This window comes from Amphiura filiformis, chromosome 18, assembly GCF_039555335.1.
Source record: "Amphiura filiformis chromosome 18, Afil_fr2py, whole genome shotgun sequence".
NCBI lineage: Eukaryota > Metazoa > Echinodermata > Ophiuroidea > Amphilepidida > Amphiuridae > Amphiura > Amphiura filiformis.
This window is the reverse complement of record NC_092645.1, coordinates 28061590-28080230: the sequence shown is the minus strand read 5'-3', so window position 1 is coordinate 28080230 and position 18641 is coordinate 28061590. Positions and strand designations below refer to the sequence as shown.

The 18641-nt window shown below is 36.8% G+C and overlaps 1 protein-coding gene across 1 annotated transcript in view; it reads left to right on the top strand.

Moving 5' to 3' along the window:
• Window positions 1-9318, top strand: part of LOC140140097 (uncharacterized) — a 43667-nt gene extending 34349 nt beyond the window's left edge. Inside the window, exons 7-8 of the mRNA XM_072161925.1 lie at window positions 4728-4938; window positions 9075-9318. Coding sequence (XP_072018026.1) covers window positions 4728-4938; window positions 9075-9124 — 261 coding nt within the window. The 3' untranslated portion in view covers window positions 9125-9318. The remainder of the gene's footprint in view (window positions 1-4727; window positions 4939-9074) is intronic.
• The last annotated feature ends 9323 nt before the right edge of the window (window positions 9319-18641 follow it).

The following is an 18641-nucleotide window of genomic DNA, read 5'->3' as shown; positions in this document are numbered from 1 at the left end:
AACCTGTTTGTTATCAGCGGCTGCTAGTTGTTCATTATAGTAAGATTTCTTGGCTTCATGTATGAGCTTATTTACAGACGTATGTTGTTCTTTATAGGCTTTTCGGTTTTCTTCAGTGTCATGTTTTTGCCATTTACGTTCTAGACGTCGGCGAATGCGACGTGCCTCTTTGATTTCATCATTGTACCAAGGTGATACTGGTCTTACTGTCCTGACTCGTGTTGTTGCTGGTGCATGTTTGTCAATGACATTTTGTATGGTTTGTTCAAATAAGTCATAAGCAAAATCAGCATTCATGTTTTCATTTAGTTCAAGTTTTGACAAATCCAGATTCAGATCATTTATAAAAGATGGCATATCAACCGTTTATATTTGCGAGATACAGATTTGATTTTCTGAATTGGTGGTTTCTTTTTGCACACATCGAAATGTATAACATAATGGTCAGAACTGAGACATTTGCGCACATTACAGTTCTTAATTATATCATCATCAGACCTCGTTATAACCAAGTCAAGAGTATGACCTCGTTTGTGAGTTGGTTCCAAAACATGTTGAGACATATTCAAACAAGATAAAATAGATATGAAAGATGCCACTTCAGATTTGGTTGGGATATCAACATGCAAATTAAAATCACCTAAAACTACAATTTTGTTAGCACTCATATTTACATCAGAAAGAAAATCATCAATTTCAGTTAAATAGTCCTTAGTCTTAAACCCATTTACAGTAGATGGTGGTGGCCTATACACTACAATATATTCTACACATCTTAAAACATCCGTTACAATAGCATGTTCAAAAACTATTGATTTTGATATTTTGAATGATAGACTTGAAAAATCTCTTGGCATTAGTGGAGCTGTGCGATCCTGGATACTCTCCTACCTCAAAGGACGCAATAGCCAAATTGGTATAGGTGGTGATTTTTCTAAAACTCAAACAATGAAATTTGGCCTACCCCAGGGATCAGTGGTAGGTCCTGGGATGTTTAGCTACTACACATACCCACTTGGAAAAATGATCCAGAAACACATATTGAACTATCACATATACGCAGATAATACGCAAATATCCCCGCATACCTGTCATGTATTGCTGAAATCAAGAATTGGATGAATGTAAATAAGCTTAAACTGAATGAAGATAAAACCGAATTCTTTGTTGCTAGCTCTGCATATAATTTGAAATATATATATATGAACCAACTCTTAACGTATGTGGAACAATTATCAAACCATCTGATTCTGTACGCAACCTTGGAGTTCTTTTTGATTCAACCATGTCTATGTCATCTCAAATGTCTGCTGTCTCTCGCTCTTTAAATTATCATCTTCGTAATATAGGACGCATTCGCTGTTATATTGATAAAGATACTTGCAACCATGCTGTCCGCTCACTTGTTATTTCTCGAATTGATTATTGTAACTCGACTGTAAAAAACACACACAAACTACAAAAGATTCAAAACAGAGCTGCCAGACTTGTTTTCAAGGCAAACCGTATGGAACACACCACTCCTCTTCTGAAAGAGCTTCACTGGCTTCCAGTAAATGAGCGTATTACCTACAAACTACTCACATAAAAGTAGACATGAAACAACACCACTGTATATACAAAATCTTCTAAAATCTCACACATTTTCTGATGGTATGTTCCTACGATCACATGCTGATGGCAGTCTGCTTGAATGTAAAAGAACTCACACAACATATGGGAATAATGCCTTCTGCAATTCTGTGCCAGTTCTCTGGAACAAATTACCTGTAAAACTTCGTACTTCACATAGTCTGGCCACTTTTAAATCTAATCTGAAAACCTATTTGTTTCCAAACTAAGTTTATTTTTTTATTTTTAATTAAGTTGTACATTTTACTGTAGCCTAAGATGTAGTGTAAGTTGTACTTTTAAGATCATTGTAAAGCGCTTTGTTCATACTTATGCTAAGGCGCTATATAAATTCCGTTTATTATTATTGTTATTGTTATTGAAAGCAAGGGATACTCGACGGGCGATTTTGTAGCCCAAATCTCCCATTTGGGTGCTTTGGTAAATTAAAGTGAATTTTGGATATTTGCTTCCGTGATCATGGTGATAGCCAGCAATGGTAATATGGTTTCCATGATTAGGCCTATGTCGACCATTTTGTATGTTTGTTTGTTTACCTAGGTTAGTCCTTATTAAGAGACGCACGTTGTACTGTCCAAACCTAGAAAAATTAGTGGTAAACCATGTAGCAAAGCAAGTGGTAAAGTTATAGGGGATTTTATTTTTCTGTCCCTCTTATCTCCAGGTGAATTTTGTATGACCCCCCCATCGCGGGTTGGCATTTTCATTACACCCTTCAGACTTGTGTTCGGGTTTGTTTTTAACTTGACATGTAGGCCTATTTGTCATAATAGGGCTATACTATTTAAATGTATAGCTATAACGTGCTACTGCTTTATAAATATTATTATACCGGTATGTAATATTATGTATAATAGGCCTATCAGGTGTGGGGTGGGTGCAGAGGTGTATGAGGTGGGTAGTAGGGGGTGTATATAGGGAAACTTTGGGGTGGTACTCAACACATTTTAAATATGACTTTCAATGCAAGGATCATTGTTGCCACAAACGTGTTTTTTTTTTTTCATTTAGGTTATTTAATAGTATGTTTTTTTTATAAACTTCCATGTTTAATCTTGTATTGTTTTGGCTGCTTTCTTATGACTTTCGCTGGTTTTCCAAAAGCAGTTTCAAACAAACACAAACAAAAGGCAACATACCCAGTCACCTTCATGACAATTGAAACACTAGGTCAAGTATTAACATCCAAGTTATTCTGTTCTATTCAAGCACTTTTACTTAATTGCTTGAACAGGTTTAAGTTAATATTGATAACGAATGGTTCTTATAAGGCACAATCTCTTCCGATGAGGAACTCAAAGCGCGTAAAGTACGAAATTGACAAACAAACATAAAAACCATCAATTTACAAAAATTGGTTTTGAGCTGGCGTTTAAATACGGTAACGAAAGTCTGGGGATGTTACGAAGGTTATTTGGAAGTGTGTTCCAAACAGTTTATAAAACATACAGCGTAATATTTATGTTTTGTAAATGAAAGTTTTGTTTAAAATATTGCCCAATTGCATGTAAGATTGTTGATTTTTTTACCAAATGTTGGGCAAAGTTGTTTTGAGGAGAAGCAAATTGGTCCGATGATCACGGTAATGATGAAATCAATCACTCACAGTGTCATAGGAGCGCTAAGCCTGGGAATTTCTTTGCTATGTTGAAGTTCTGGCAACACTGTAGCCAGGGCGGTCTTCATATCACTGCATATGGCACCCGGGGATATCGATTTACAATGCCTCGGATTTCACGCGTTGATTTTGAAAAATTTTCAGCTGGCAGTAAAAATAGGTGAAATCAAAACGGAAATTCTGACAAAACTATGATATATCGCTCACGAAAATCTTACACTAAATGGCTGAATTTCACGCCTAAGTTTAACACTAAGATTTGAAAAAAAATACAGTATCAAGCATTACAGTTTTTCCTGACATTTACTGAAAAATGAAAATTATTGCTTTTCATTTGGCCGAGAATTTTTTTTTTACACTGAATAGGTGTAACTCAAAATTGTGTTCATTTGAATACCAAATTCGTTTGTATTGCCTCATTGAATGACTGAGTGAGCCTTGCAGAACAATATATGTCGGTTTTATTCGCCCTCTTCTTGAATACGCCGTGCCTGTATGGCACCCCGGTCTTACTGAGAATCAACATTATGCTTTAGAGCGTATACAGAAGAGGGCGTGTAAGATCATCATGGGTGCTCAATATATTTCTTACCAAGATGCACTTATCACATGTGACATTTCTGAGCTCTGATTACGTCGTGACAAAATCTGTTTGGACTTTGCCAAAACTCTTTATAATTCAAATGAGTTTCGCGATTGGTTGCCAAAGTTAAGATCTGAGCAAGTCAGAAGGACTCTCCGTAATGCCAACACACTGACTGTGCCAAAAACACACACTAAAAGATACGCTCAAAGTGCAATTCCTTTCATGATTAAAATGTGGAACGAAAAATGTCACATGTGATGGGTGCCTCAAGAGTCACATTTTCATGAAATGCTTGTAGATATAGTTTTTAGTGTGTTTTTTATTTTTTTTTAATATTTGATCTTTGATATTTTGTTGCTATGAAATTTAAGTTTGGATGGGGGTGTGTGGGTGTGTGTGACGTGTTGGGTGTGTGGTTGTGAGGTGAGGAAAGTCAATATCTTTGTATATATTATTTGTTGTAGTACTAATTTTGGTAGTTGTGGGTCAATTATTTATTGGTGATATTTGGTGAGTGTGATGGGTGTGAATGTGTGTTGCAGTTGTGTAAATGTGAGTGGCAGCTTGTATGAGCGAGCAAGGAAAGTTATTTGCATTTGAAGAGTGTTTAAAGATATTGTCAATTTATATTTATATGCCATTATTTATGTATTTTTATATGTGCAATGTATGTAATTCAGCCTTTGGCTGCGAAGTGCATTTTTTCTAATAAACCTTGAATAATAAAAAAAAAAAATAAGAATCGGTTGTCCTGCGTTGACACTGATAAAGCCAATGTTATTTAAATGGCAAACATGGACTTTGTTACTGTTTGAGATTTTTTTTAAAGCTTGAGTAGACATCGTCCATCCTCTTTTGGTTCTCTAATGTACTAATTTTACTTCGTTTCAGATTGATGCTATATTCTCAAATTCCCAGTGGATCCGAGGTAGTGACGTTATTGATGAGGTTTCAAGCAATCTGCAAGCATGTGCACTAAATGGCTTCAATATGATGACTCGGAAAGACTCTAACTTTCTTGAGTGGTGGAACCCAGCTCTGGAAAAACTGCTGGCAAGCAAGGAATATCATGAAATATGTAATGATGTCAAAATTACGCATGGTAAGTGCAGTGGCGGCGCCATGGGAGGCATAAGGCCTAATTCCCGCCAGTCAGAACTCTTTCCCCAGCCCCACCCCACCAGTAATAACCCAAAATTACGAAATATTTCAACATTCAGCAACAATTGCCTACCCCCTACGCTCTTAAGCTCTTAAATTACCCGTGGACCTGACCGTTTATACAACAGGGGTGGTCTGCCTTGTTGGGCAGGGCCCACGTTGAGAAGTTCAAACAGTTTGAAGGGCTGTTTTCAGTGTTTTTGATAACTTTTGTATTCATATATTGCTTTATTGTTATTTTTGGTAAGCAAATGCTTCATGGGCCATGTTGGGCTATCCGGCCCTGGTTTAGCACATGTACAATGTGTATACAACAATATGAATGAGTGAAGTGCTGATAAAGAATAGGAATTTCAGGAAATTGCAAACAACAGGGTCCAACGTTTTCCATGGTTTCCAAGTTTAAGACTAGCTTGGCTTTTTATGGTTATGTATAATTGTGTTTCCATACTATACCAGTTCACGCGCCGGTCAAAATCCACACATGATTGACTCTGTTGCCTCGGCACAATACACTCTCCCTCGGGTCCATGGAAAACGACTGGTAATGTAGATTATATAACATGAAATAAACCCGATACACGGACCCTCCCAATCTGTAGACAATTTCCCTTCCACTTCCCAGCATTTTGTGGGAATTCACTTTCACCGATCCTGGTCCAGACGAGTTTTCTATATATCTCACTGTGGTCTCACTGTCTTGGCGTTTTTGTAAGCGGCTATTTAGCCTGACCAATCAATGTAGATCTCAGCAAGCAAGGCGATATTTGAAGCGGGTTTCATTGATAATCTATTGATCATAACCAACGCGCGCGCAAAATGACAATAGAACTGGGTCATACATGTTATGTGCCTACCATATTTGAATTGAGAATGGGGCGGATCTATCATAATTGACGCCACAGTCACGTTACATAGCTTGATAATTGAATATATGAATACAAAACCCACCCAAGTCCATACGTTGGCTAAATTGAGTTAAGCATGGGAAATTGTTGCTACACATAGGCCTGTCATATGTATGAAAGAACAACTCAAATTCACCCTCTGTGTCTATTGAGCATGTGAAAAATAGCATGTATGAAAGAACCACCCAATTCCATGATTTGAGTCTTGTAACACATTGATTGAAATCCATTATGTATAAAAGTCCACTTGTAACACATTCATTGCTAGAGAGTGACTTTTGAAAAAAATGGGTTTAATAAAGGAAAGTGTGTGGTTTATAGTACATGGCAGAATGCTTATCAACATTATACATACCTGTGTGCTTTATTTTGTATTATCTTACTAGTGGTAATCTCATTATAACATTGTTGTCTTTGTATTTGATTCAAAAAACCACCCAAGTCCAAAATTTAAAATGAACCCCACGAAGTCCCTGAAAGGCTAATCGTCATACCTAATACAGGTTAATCCACTCATTTGCAAGTAAAACTTACCATATTGACCAGGTAAATCTAACTGAAGGGATTAAAATGATACACAGGTTTTTCTCTCAAAATCACTTCCCATGGACTTGGGTGGGTTTTGTATTCATGTATTCAATTATTTGTAAGGAACTTTTCTATTCAAAATTTAACAGTCTCGGATTAGGAGAGCTATCATAATTCATAAAAAATAAACAAGTTGGTCTGTAGATTAATTGAGGTTTCGTCGAGTCGACACACAGTGCTCTAGGAGCGCTATAACTTTGTTGCTGGCAGTCAGGGCTAAGTGGTGTCATGGTATTAATCTGTGGAATGAAGGGCAAGGTGATTTCAGCTCTAATTGCTTACCCAGAGATGGGACCGAGACTGTGGGACAGTCTGCGGCACAAATGTCTAGAATCATGTTTTTGAACTATTTCAATTTTGTAGATTTGATTTGACTGCTTGTGATTGGCGTATTGCAATCGCACAAAATGCTGTAATTTTCCGTAAACTGAAAGAAACAGAACTTAGGCCCTGTATTGTTGGCTTTATTTTGAATTAAAATACATTTTATTTAAATCCAGTTTTATGCCGAAAAATGGCGCAATCTTTTTTGTTTCAAAAATTATATTATAAATTTCTTTATCGCAAAATCCTACCAAAACATTGGAATACCATAGTTTATTATTATATATGTCATAGCAGAAAATCTGGGATGTGGAAGCAAAACAGACCAAATCAGGACTGTATCATAAATTGGGTACCTTACATGGTTATGATGAAAGTCAAGGTGCCCAGGTGGTGTCATATTTTGAAACCTAGTCTCCCACACATCACAAATCCAAAATAAAAAAGTTAAATTTGTATCTAAACACATCCTAAAGACTACATCTTCACAATTGATTCTTAGTTTCCTGTTTCCTGTTTCAATTTTAATTGTTAATTATTAATTATCTGTTATTTTAAAACAAGTGGTCGCAACCTACATCAACCAGTTTTGACAAGGAACATGCATTTAATTATTTTACAACTATATTTGATTTTATACATACGTAATGGTACAGTTATGTTCTTTGTTTATTCATCATTATAGTTGATATGAAAATAGTAAATGGGCATGATGGGAGTCATTTAAAGTTATTTTAAAAGAGAAAATCCAAAATATAAATAAAATAATTAAATATTTTGCAATTCTCTGCTTTGGACGTGGGCGGGAAACCGGAAACTAAGAATTGTAAAGGGCCTAATCTAAACACAGACTAAACACCACTAATTAGCGTGTATACAGGTTGATGTTTGATATCCACATGGCCACGCGTTTTGAACTCGCCACCCAAAAATGATGGTTTTGTTACGCTTTTCCAAATCGAGACTCGTTCAAATTGTTATATCTCTGCTTAAACAAAAGGTATTGAAGTGTGTTTGGTGTCATGTTGTAGCTAAATGTGTGCCCTAACAGACCTCTAAAGGAGAATTGTTTATCAGCTAAGATAGTGGAGTTAGAGTTGTTTGAGTTCAGAATGACCGAGGTGGGGGATGAGGCGGTGGCGGATGAGGCGGTGGCGGTATATGTGCAAAGTCTATGGGAAATAAAGATTTTGTGTGTGCGCGTTGACTCAACTGATCATATCTTTGCATCCATATGGGCTACAGACATGGTTAAGAGCTCTTTTGAAAGATTATTTATTCTGCTAATTGTTTTTAATCATTTTGAACTCTTTATGATTGGTTTAGTCTATGAAATGCAAACTTTTATGTGCAAAACTACCTGTTTTCATATTAAACACTGTAGTAAGCAATGCGGATGTCTTCCAAATCTAAAAGTTGCCCAAAATTTTCAATTACTTATCCTATCATAGTCAAAGTTTACATTTTCTGAGAGGAAATTTGATGAGAAATCTAAATATGGACTTACTTTTTTTTGTATGGCTTAGGGGTAAAATGTTTCAGTTCAAAATATGTTGAATTGTAAAAAAAATTGAACATATTTTGGGACACCCTGTATTCCGAGATTACCAAACAGTTGTGATTTTTTTCTTCCAAAGTCAGTAGGCTCCCCTTAACCTCTAACCAAATCAATGTTGTTTACTTTCAGTTTATAACTGCAAGTTAGTAATAAGCAATGCATTAAGTGACCCATTTTTTATTTGAATTTTTTTAATTCCACCCTGTATAACTTCAAGGTCACCCTGTACAATGAGTTGCTTTTGCCTTCAGCTTTCCAAAAATGTATACTTTTGCTAGTTTAGGGTTGATAGTTGTGGAGATATTCTAATTTGAAACTTGATTAGTGTAAAAAATCATAATATTTGTGATGTAACGCTAAGGGTGGGGAGTTCAAAACACATGGCCACGTGTCGTTTAGCTAAATGGTAGTATTTAGAGTGTTTTGGACAGGTATAAGTGTTTAGGATGCGTTTAGATTAATTTAAAGTGTATTATATATTTTATTTTGGATGTGCGATGTGTAGGAGAATAGATTTCAAACTATGAAACCTTTTTTCTGAAAAGGTACATATGGCGAAACGCCCATATGTTTAATAGAGTGTTACAGCTAAGGGTTTACAGTGACCGATATACTTATTGACGGACTAAAATACCTTTAAAATTAATCATAAATACTTTAGGCATATAAACTATCATCTTGTTTTTTATCTATTGATAGGTCACGTACCAGGAAAGGATCCGAAAGATTTTTGCATTGGTTTTGAATAAATGCAACATATGAGCTGAGACATATTGAGGATGGAAACGATTTATAGCATCCATCATGTTGAAACTAGCAGTGAGAGGCTGATGTCAGACAACAAAATATGCATTTTGGAAAACTTTAAAAACACAAATACAGTAAGCCAAAGAATTAAGGTTCTTTGCCCCCCCCCCTATATTCTAATCAAAGACAGATATGTCGTAATTGGAACCAGCACCCAATAGCTGCATCTTTTAGTTCGAATTTAAGACCTTATTCGTTGATTTTGTTTAAGAAATAAAGAGACGGGGATCCAAAAACCCAAGGAAGATGCCAATTTAAAAGTTGCAGTTTGCTCCATTACATGCCCTATTGATTTGTACACAAAGCGTTCGCGAATAGGAGAACTGGCGCCGTGCTTCCACTGATTACCACATTAAAACATAGACTGCTCTCTACAGTCTATGATTAAAACAAGCGTCTTGCTTTCATTGATTAGTACACAAAAGTGCAACTTTTGATTTCGTTTCTTCATTAGGTTTTAGATCACCGTTTCTTTAATTCTCAAACAATTTCAACATTATATGGTCTTAAATCAGAGATAAAGAGTACAGCTATTGACTGTTTGTCTCAATGGACATATTAATCTTTATTTAGGATATACAGGGGTGAACATAACTAGTACCTTAATTATTTGGCTTACTGTATTATATTAAACATAAACATTTAACAATTATAATAAGAACGTTTATATTTGTATGGGATGTATCGGGAACAAATAACCAACTTTTTATCATGGGACATTGTGAAAAATTCATACACAAAAGTACTTGAATCAGTGACATTATAATTTTTGTTTACAAGAAAAACTCGAAATCAAATGAAAGACAATCTAATCAATTCTAATCAATAAGAAGTCGAGCTTCTTTCCACTTGTCGCCATAGATTGAATGATCCACGTGCGTGAAACTTAAGATCCCGGCACTTAATAGCTGTACTGTGTGTACAAGATTATATAGACGAATCCAATTTCACGCATTCCTACACCTCAATGGCAGCCATAGCCGCGACGGGTACCCAGCTACCTCACCTAAAATGTGAAATGATGCGGCCTTGAAGTGTTTTTTAAACTGCATTCTATCACCCGTGTTACACGTAGACATAAGAATGATGACAGTTTACAACACAAAAGAATATAACATCGAATTTTAAGCGGGTTTAATCCACCCAATTGGGCACTCACAACACCTGTTTGGTGCATACGGGGACCCGAAAATGGCCGACCAAATTCTGACCATGACTTGGCTCATTGGACTCGTCTATAGGACTTATCTCTAATTCTATCCCATTCTATCAAAAGTTTGCAACTCTCCCCAGACTAACCCAAAACAACTTTTAGGTTCCTTAGATGATCCCAAAACATATCATTTTCGTTTAGTTTTTGACCCCTGTGTGGACACCCCCCCCACACACACACACACACGTCCACACCCCTAAACAACCTTTGAGTTGCAGATAGGGCTTTCTGGCACCAAACCCTCGATATAACCCAGTGATGTACCATAAAAAATTTTGAAGTTCCAATGCATGCTCTTATTAATAGCGCCCTGAACTAAATGTATGGTCGATCAAGCAAGATGATGACAACATCGAAAGAAAGAAAATTATTTCGATTTTCAGCTCAATTTAGTTCGAAAGGGGTGTATTTGACAAAAATAAGATACAAAAAAATATTAATCTACCTGCTATGTAATTAGATTTTCATGATATCAATAAGGCAAAAATAAGTCCTGGATGCCAACGATGTTCCCATTTCATTTCACAACTACACAGCCACCACAAATTTGCTATCATAGCTGAAAGTAAACTGCTTAATTCTTTCCAAAGTCATATCTTTGATCTTCCACCAACAAAACAGCTAGGAAAAAACTTAACAATTGAATATATGAATACAAAAGCCACCTAAGTCCATAATTTGGCCAAATTGAGTTAAGCATGGGAAATTGTTGCTATACATAGGCCTGTCATATGCATGAAAGAACAACTCAAATTCATTCTCTTTGTCTATTGGGCATGTGAAAAATAGCATGTATGAAAGAATCACCCAATTCCATGATTTGAGTCTTGTAACACATTGATTGAAATCCAGTATGTATAAAAGTCCACTTGTAACACATTCATTGCTAGAGAATGACTTTTGAACAAAAAATGGGTTTAATAAAGGAAAGTGTGTGGTTTATATTACATGGCAGAATGCTTATCAACATTATACATACATGTGTGCTTTATTTTGTATTATCTTACTAGTGGTAATCTCATTCTAACATTGTTGTCTTTGTATATGATTCAAAAAGTCCAAAATTTAAAATGAACCCCACGAAGTCCCTGAAATGCTAATCGTCATACCTAATACAGGTTAATCCACTCATTTGCACGTAAAACTTACCATATACTCCTATATGAACTCAGCCTGAACGAATGAGCGTATTTCTTATAGTAGGCATGTCCACTAAAAATTGAAGTACTTTTAAATTGATTCAGACCTAACTTATTGGCTTGGAATTGATGAAAGAAACATTTTGGCGTTTAAATAATCTTAATCGGACGTTTCATTCCAGAGATATGGCCTTTCGAGTGTCACGGTTTTATATAGGGCTGCCAGAACATGTTAAAAAGATAAAGTCCAAAAAGGAATACTAACAGAAAGTGCAACTTTAAGGTACTTTTTCTTAATGTATTTATTAACTAGCGTTATCTGGAACATTATATTTGCTTATAACAACATGAAAATAAGATCATCCTGAAAATTTAATCGATTTTGTTGACATACAACAAAAAAATATAAGACCTCAAAACCCATGGTTTGTTTGGTGAAACCTCAAGCATGATCATAGATGGCCGCCATGGAAAATATCTCCATAGAGGAGATGAACAATAAGTGCATTATTTCAAATGAATAGCGGTAGTCTTAAACATTGTTCAATCTTTTAAGGTCAGCACATTTTATCTTCAAAAATTATTATATTTCATCATGGCATAAGTTTGGTAACATTAATCACTACCAATTTTGAGAAATTTGCTCCAACTCAAAGGTTATCTTTACTACATTGAGCAATACACTGTGTGTGCATGTGCCCACTATGGTTTCCGAGAGTGTGTGGTTCCCAGTAGTTTCTCTCCCTATGGATATAGGTACACGGTCTGTAACACAGACTAGGTAGTGAGTAGTGCACGGGGAAGTAAAAGATTTGAGATGGGCCGCGGTAGGCTTAAACATTCTTAAATTTCTTAACATCCTGCACATTTTGTCTTCAAAAATAGTTAAATTTTATGAGTATGTAGGTTTGCTTGTCTGATTCACTCCAAATTCGGAGGTAATTGCGTTTGAACACCTGATGCACGGAATGGTGTCACTTGAACCTGTTGTAGTTCTCATCTCATTAAATTTTTCATTAAAAAAAGTTGATCTCTTCATGAAGGAAGGTCCTCTCTATTTTACTGACCAAACGGGAAAAAGTTTGGTTAATGTTTTCTGGTGGAATCAGGAATTTCTTGAAACACCCTGATATAGGCCTACATTTGGATCAAAACAAGTATGTACGCCATTTAACAGGCCTGGGATTTCTTGTATCGATCACTTTCTCCATAGACAATACGTGTGTGAGTGCACGCACACAGTAAATGAAAAATCGTTCTAGTGGAAACTGTATTAACAGTGGTCATCCCTACTTATAGCGAATACCGTACACCGTATACTTCTATGTGAACTCAGCCTTATGCATTATAAATGATCAGCTATTGTTTTCTTTTATTAAAAGGATCGAACCCAAGTAGATCAGACCATTGATCATATAACTATCAGACCACGAAGTAGTTACGTAACTCCGTGATGGTATCGGAACCAAGCACTGTTTGTATGGCGATCATTACAATCACGCTATTTTAGATGCCTTTTTTCTGTACTGATTGTTACGATCGTGGTTCATTACTTAAGCGCGTGATCCCGTTGACAATGAGCGTGTTTATAGTGGGAGCAGATGTGCGGTACATTGCGGTACAATTTCTAGCCGGTTAGAGATTATCCGGATACTTGCCCACTATAAACACTAGCAGTATATGTATGTACGGTACATCGATATCCTTCTCAACCGAAGGATATTGTGGCGAGATATTCCCACTATAAACACACCAGTATAAATTGTGTGCGGTATTACCGGAAGAAGGAGCTTCTTCATGATGCGTAGAATGCGCGCAGGACATTTGGTACGATTCTCACCCCCAAGAGTTTTCAAAACAGAAGCTACATATTCACCGCCATGATCATATTGTTGAATGGGCTGTTTATAGCTCGCGCCACAATATTTACAAATTCCCCATGTGACCTCGGGGTCATTGCAAATGTACGATAATGTTAGTTGGTATATAATTTGTGCGGTAACTGTGTCTCACTATAAACAGCAAGGGTATCGGTATATATACAAGGATTATCGTATACGGTACACTCAAAATGCGGTATATTCACTATAAACACGCTCACAGTAACATTACGTAACTTCGATACCGGGCTTCGATACTGAATAGTTGTTGAGTGCACATAATATGGAAAGCCATTGGGGTAGTGTGTGCCTTCCAAAGCGCCTTATAACATGTTCTCATTGTGTTGTGGAATCCTAGCCAGTATTCAATGATAGCTATAGAGGCCTTGCGTTTATCGATTGGCTCCAAACAAAGGATTTGAACCGGTTTCTTCCCCGTATTTTAATCATGGCGCAGTGCAGTCCATTCAATCAAATGTTGTCATCAACCTATTTGATCGTAGTGCATTTTGTTATGTGTGTGAGACAAACTGTCGCGGTAGATGTAGTCATGCTTTTGTTGAATGCATTTGAGTAGTCCGCCATATTTACGGGATGATACGTCATATGCACAGCCTCTATTCAGTTGGTCGTTGTATGATCATGGAAGAAAGAGATAAGAAGGAACCACAACGAACGCATTCACTTTGTCCACTCCCTTTACCGACATTTAATTGACAATCCCTCATTTCAAATATATAGTTTTGGTTTCTCTATTGTTCAGAAACCAAAAATCAAGGGATTAAAATGTGGAGATGAACTGGTATGCAATCATAACACTATTGTGCTGGGAGGACACAAGAGGGTATATATAATCAAACGTATAATGGCCTATAACCATGCGTATATAATATCCTATTGTGCTAACATTTTCATTATCGATATCTATCAACGCGGACGACTTTTGATGCTCTCTGCCGTATGTGGCACACTTCCATGACACCATAAAATTACACCCGAGTTGATAAGTTATGCATAGACATCATGTGCATATATTGAGGGGTGGGGGTGGGGGTGTTTTGTTAATTTGTCTGAAATATAAACGATGCATGATGATGTAGATGATTTGATTATGAATTAGATTATTCCCGGAAAGCACAACCCATACCTCTTACCTATGTTCCTCCGCCACCTATATATATCCTCCACCCTCCCCCCTCCCCACACTCGATATCGACTCTTCCCTATTATTCCACTCCACTCTTGAGCCCCCTCTCCCCTCCTTCCCTTCCCACTTCCAATGCTCTCTCCCCTCTGTTTCTCTTTCTCCCTTACCCTTACCCCCTCCCCCTCACACACACATACCCTCTTTCCCTGGCGATCTCTTCTATCTCTCTCTCTCTCTCTTCTCCAATAAATAAATTGAATAAAAGTTAGTTTAAACCAGCTTTCTATGATATTGATCTTCCGTCATGCGACATGCACATAAATAGAGTTGTGTATAATCTGTCAAGTGCCTATTGTAATGTCTGTGGAAATATTTCGATGGTCTATATATTTTCACAGTGAAATCAGCTTAGGCTAATTCGTAGTCTCAAGTCAATGCTTTCAAACTAAATCAATGCTTTCAAATGTAGACTGCTTTGTTCGACTTCTCTGCTCGTGAATATTGCACTGCGAAATTTAAACATTTCTTTTGTATACTAAGAGTAGGTAACTTCAAATCAAATAATTTTACGATCCACACCACTTATAAGAAACTGAAACCAAAACCGAAACTGACTGACACAAATGTTCGGTTTTAAACAAAAGGTAGAAACAATGAGTTCGATATCTTATGATTCAAGTGGTTAGGCAGGACAATAGGAAACCACGTGACCAAAACCAAAACCAAAACTAAAACTATATATTTGAAATGAGGCATTGTTATTCATGAGGATTTACTTTGATCAATACCCCGCGTTAAATATGTGATTGGTATTGTACTCCATGTATTTGCATGTCTTCTGGAGCGTGTCTGAAGGATGATTTGAACTAATGACCTTCTGTGCAAGCACCCTATAGGATTTTCTCTGGTGACGTGATCATCGGTCATTGATGGCCTACACCTTTTTCTTCCATTTTGCCCAATTTTCCCGAACTTTGATGACTTTTTTCTCAGAGTTGGCAGTCTTTGGCACTGAAACGAGTTAGCTAGTTACGATTATACACATATAAACTAATAAATTAAACAGGTTTTATGTACCGGACTCAACCGGAACATTGTGCATTATTTAAGAACATTTTACATCAATTTTTCATCGAAAAAGTCACCAAAATCTTAAATCGTTATTGCTAAAGCTGAAACTCAGCAAAAAAACAGCCGATTTTGACGACCTTTTCGATGTTTTAAAGGACATTTTCTACACAATACGATCAAGAAAACAGTTTGACTGTAGATCCCAAAACAAAGCTACTATGCATGTTCAGAGCATCAGTGAAATTCCAGAATCTTACTTCCGGGTAGCATTTGTTGTTCGTGGATGGGTTTGATATAGGTTTTTTTTCCAGTAATGATTTCGCCAAGCATCGATCGCGGTAAATGGAATATACATGAAAGGAGGTACCATTGATAGCTTTTCTTTCCATGCGTCAATAGCTAAGCGGATTAAAACTTGGCCGATCGAAGTCGTTGTGGTTCCTTCTCATCTCTTTCTTCCATGGTATGATTTTGTTCGTTCACTCATTCAAATTTTATTTATATCATTTGAAGACTCAAGCCTTGTTCACACAGTCGGACTTAAACCACTTAATACCGGACTTAAATTACGTCGGTAATAGTATCGGGTATAAGTGGCAGTGTGAATGAGCGTCGGATATAACTATATCCGACGTAATGTGGTTTAAATCCGACAATTTAAATCCGAAGATGACCAGGGTTAAGAGCTGTTAAGAACGATCGAAACGTTACGATCGGTAATAGTAATTACGTGTGAACACTGAACAGCGCTTTTGGGCTGTCGGATATAACTGTGACCTTTCACCTTTCTGCGTGATTCAGCGTGAAGAACACTTCCGGGTTAAATTAAATCACTCGCGCAACTGATTTGAAGCAGAGTATAACTAGTGTGACCAGTGAGAGATAAAACAAAATCATCATGGATGCATGTGCGAATATCAAACGCAATAGAGGAATGAACTGGCAAGAGAAGGAGACATTAGCTCTGCTGACCATTTCCGGTTAGTTATGACCGGTAATAGCTCGGATGTAAACACGTCGGACATAGAGCTATTGCCGACTCGTCGTGTTCACACAGTCGGACTATTACCGGACTTAAATTACGTCGGTAATAGTATCGGATATAAGTGGCAGTGTGAATGAGCGTCGGATATAAAAAAATTACTATATCCGACGTAATGTGCTTTAAATCCGACAATTTAAGGCTGAAGATGACCAGAGTTAAGAGCTGTTAAGACCGATCGAAACGTTACGTCCGGTAATAGTAATTACGTGTGGACACGCAGCACTATTGGGCTGTCGGGTATAATTGTGAGTAGGCCTATATCACTCGCGGAAAATTTTAAGCAGAGTAATTTATGGCTGCAGCTGAAAATATTAATATAAACTAGCGGGATGCAGGCCTTGCCGTTTAGATTTTAAAGGCGAGTGGTTAATCACTCGCTAGCATGATTGTAGGCGAGTGGTCGAATTTTCACAAATATCACTTATTTAGGAAATAATCAAGTAGAGTTTCTGTCTTGACACGGTATTTATGTACATTTATGTTGAAATGCGCGCGAAGCGCGCTAACATTTTTCACTTTCTACGCTTGGAGGAGTACAGCATCGATTAAATACTGAAATGGCTGATTCAGTGGCTGATTTTGGGAGATTCGCAGCGAGTGATATTTAGTGTCTATGGCGAGTGGAAAATCGCTCACTAAAAATCGAGTTTGGGCGAGCGGCGGCGAGTTTCGGGGGGGGGGGGTAGCCAAAAGTTAACCCCCAGAGGGTTCAGTGGGGGGGGTAGTATGGCCCTGGATGTAGATGGAGATGAAATTTATTAAGCCATAAGCATGATAACAGAAAGGCATGCAATTGCATTTTATAAGATGATTAGGGGGTCCCAAATATATACGGATAGAAAAATAGGGGGTGTCATAAAATATTTTGATGACCAAAATGTAGGGAGTCACAACACAGCATGACTACAGATAGTGTGTTTATTTTATTCAAAAAGACTGATGCCTGTTTTTTTTGGGGGTGTAAACGGTGGGGGGTCATAAAATATTTGCTGCCGAAATAGGGGAGGTCGCAATTTTATTGAAGCCGACTTTTGTAAATTTGGGACCCCCAAGAAAAAAAAGCATGATGATGGGAGTCAGTGTAATTTTTTTGATTTTTGACATTTTTTCAAAGATGTCCACCATAGTAGGGCCTACATGTATAAAATGCGATATAGAGCTAAGTCTACTGTAAAATGGGACTACTTTGTCAAACTAAAATAATAATAATAATAATAATAATAATAATAATAATAATAATGATAATAATAATAATAATAATAATAATAATAATAATAATAATAATAATAATAATAATAATAATAATAATAATAGAACCTACATAAATACAAAATTGGTCTTAATTTTGGAACTTTTGAATTTGCATTTTTCTTACATGGCATACCTACCGCATTGTCTGTAATTTGTTCTAAAAAGGGGCGTTTATTGAAAGTGAATTTTCAGTGAAAACATTTAAAATCGGGTTAAATTTTCTGATGATGCTCATGTAGAAAGAAGAGATTTATGACCGGTAATAGGCTTTAACGGACATAACACGTCGGGCATACGCTGGCGAAGTTACGTCATTTATCGGATTAATTACCATAGCAATAGGTGAAAACAATTTTGAACATTTCGCGCTGTACTACAAGCAGGTTGCACTCATCACCTGTATGTCTGCAATCATAGATTGAATACAATACCGGTCTTTTCAAAGATACTAATCTTACAGGTGCAACTAATCAGCATGATTCACCTATTGCTATGGTAGTTAATCCGATTATTACGTAACTTCGCCAGCGTATAGCGCTATTGCCGACAAATGTGGACGCACTAAGGGATTAGCGGAAATATTTAATTCGATCGGACATAAGCCTAGATAAAATATTACCGGTAATAAGTGCATGTGTGAACACAGCTTGAGCCTATGATTATGATACATCCTCCGTGGAACAGTTTCAAACAAATATAGCTAGGGATTATTG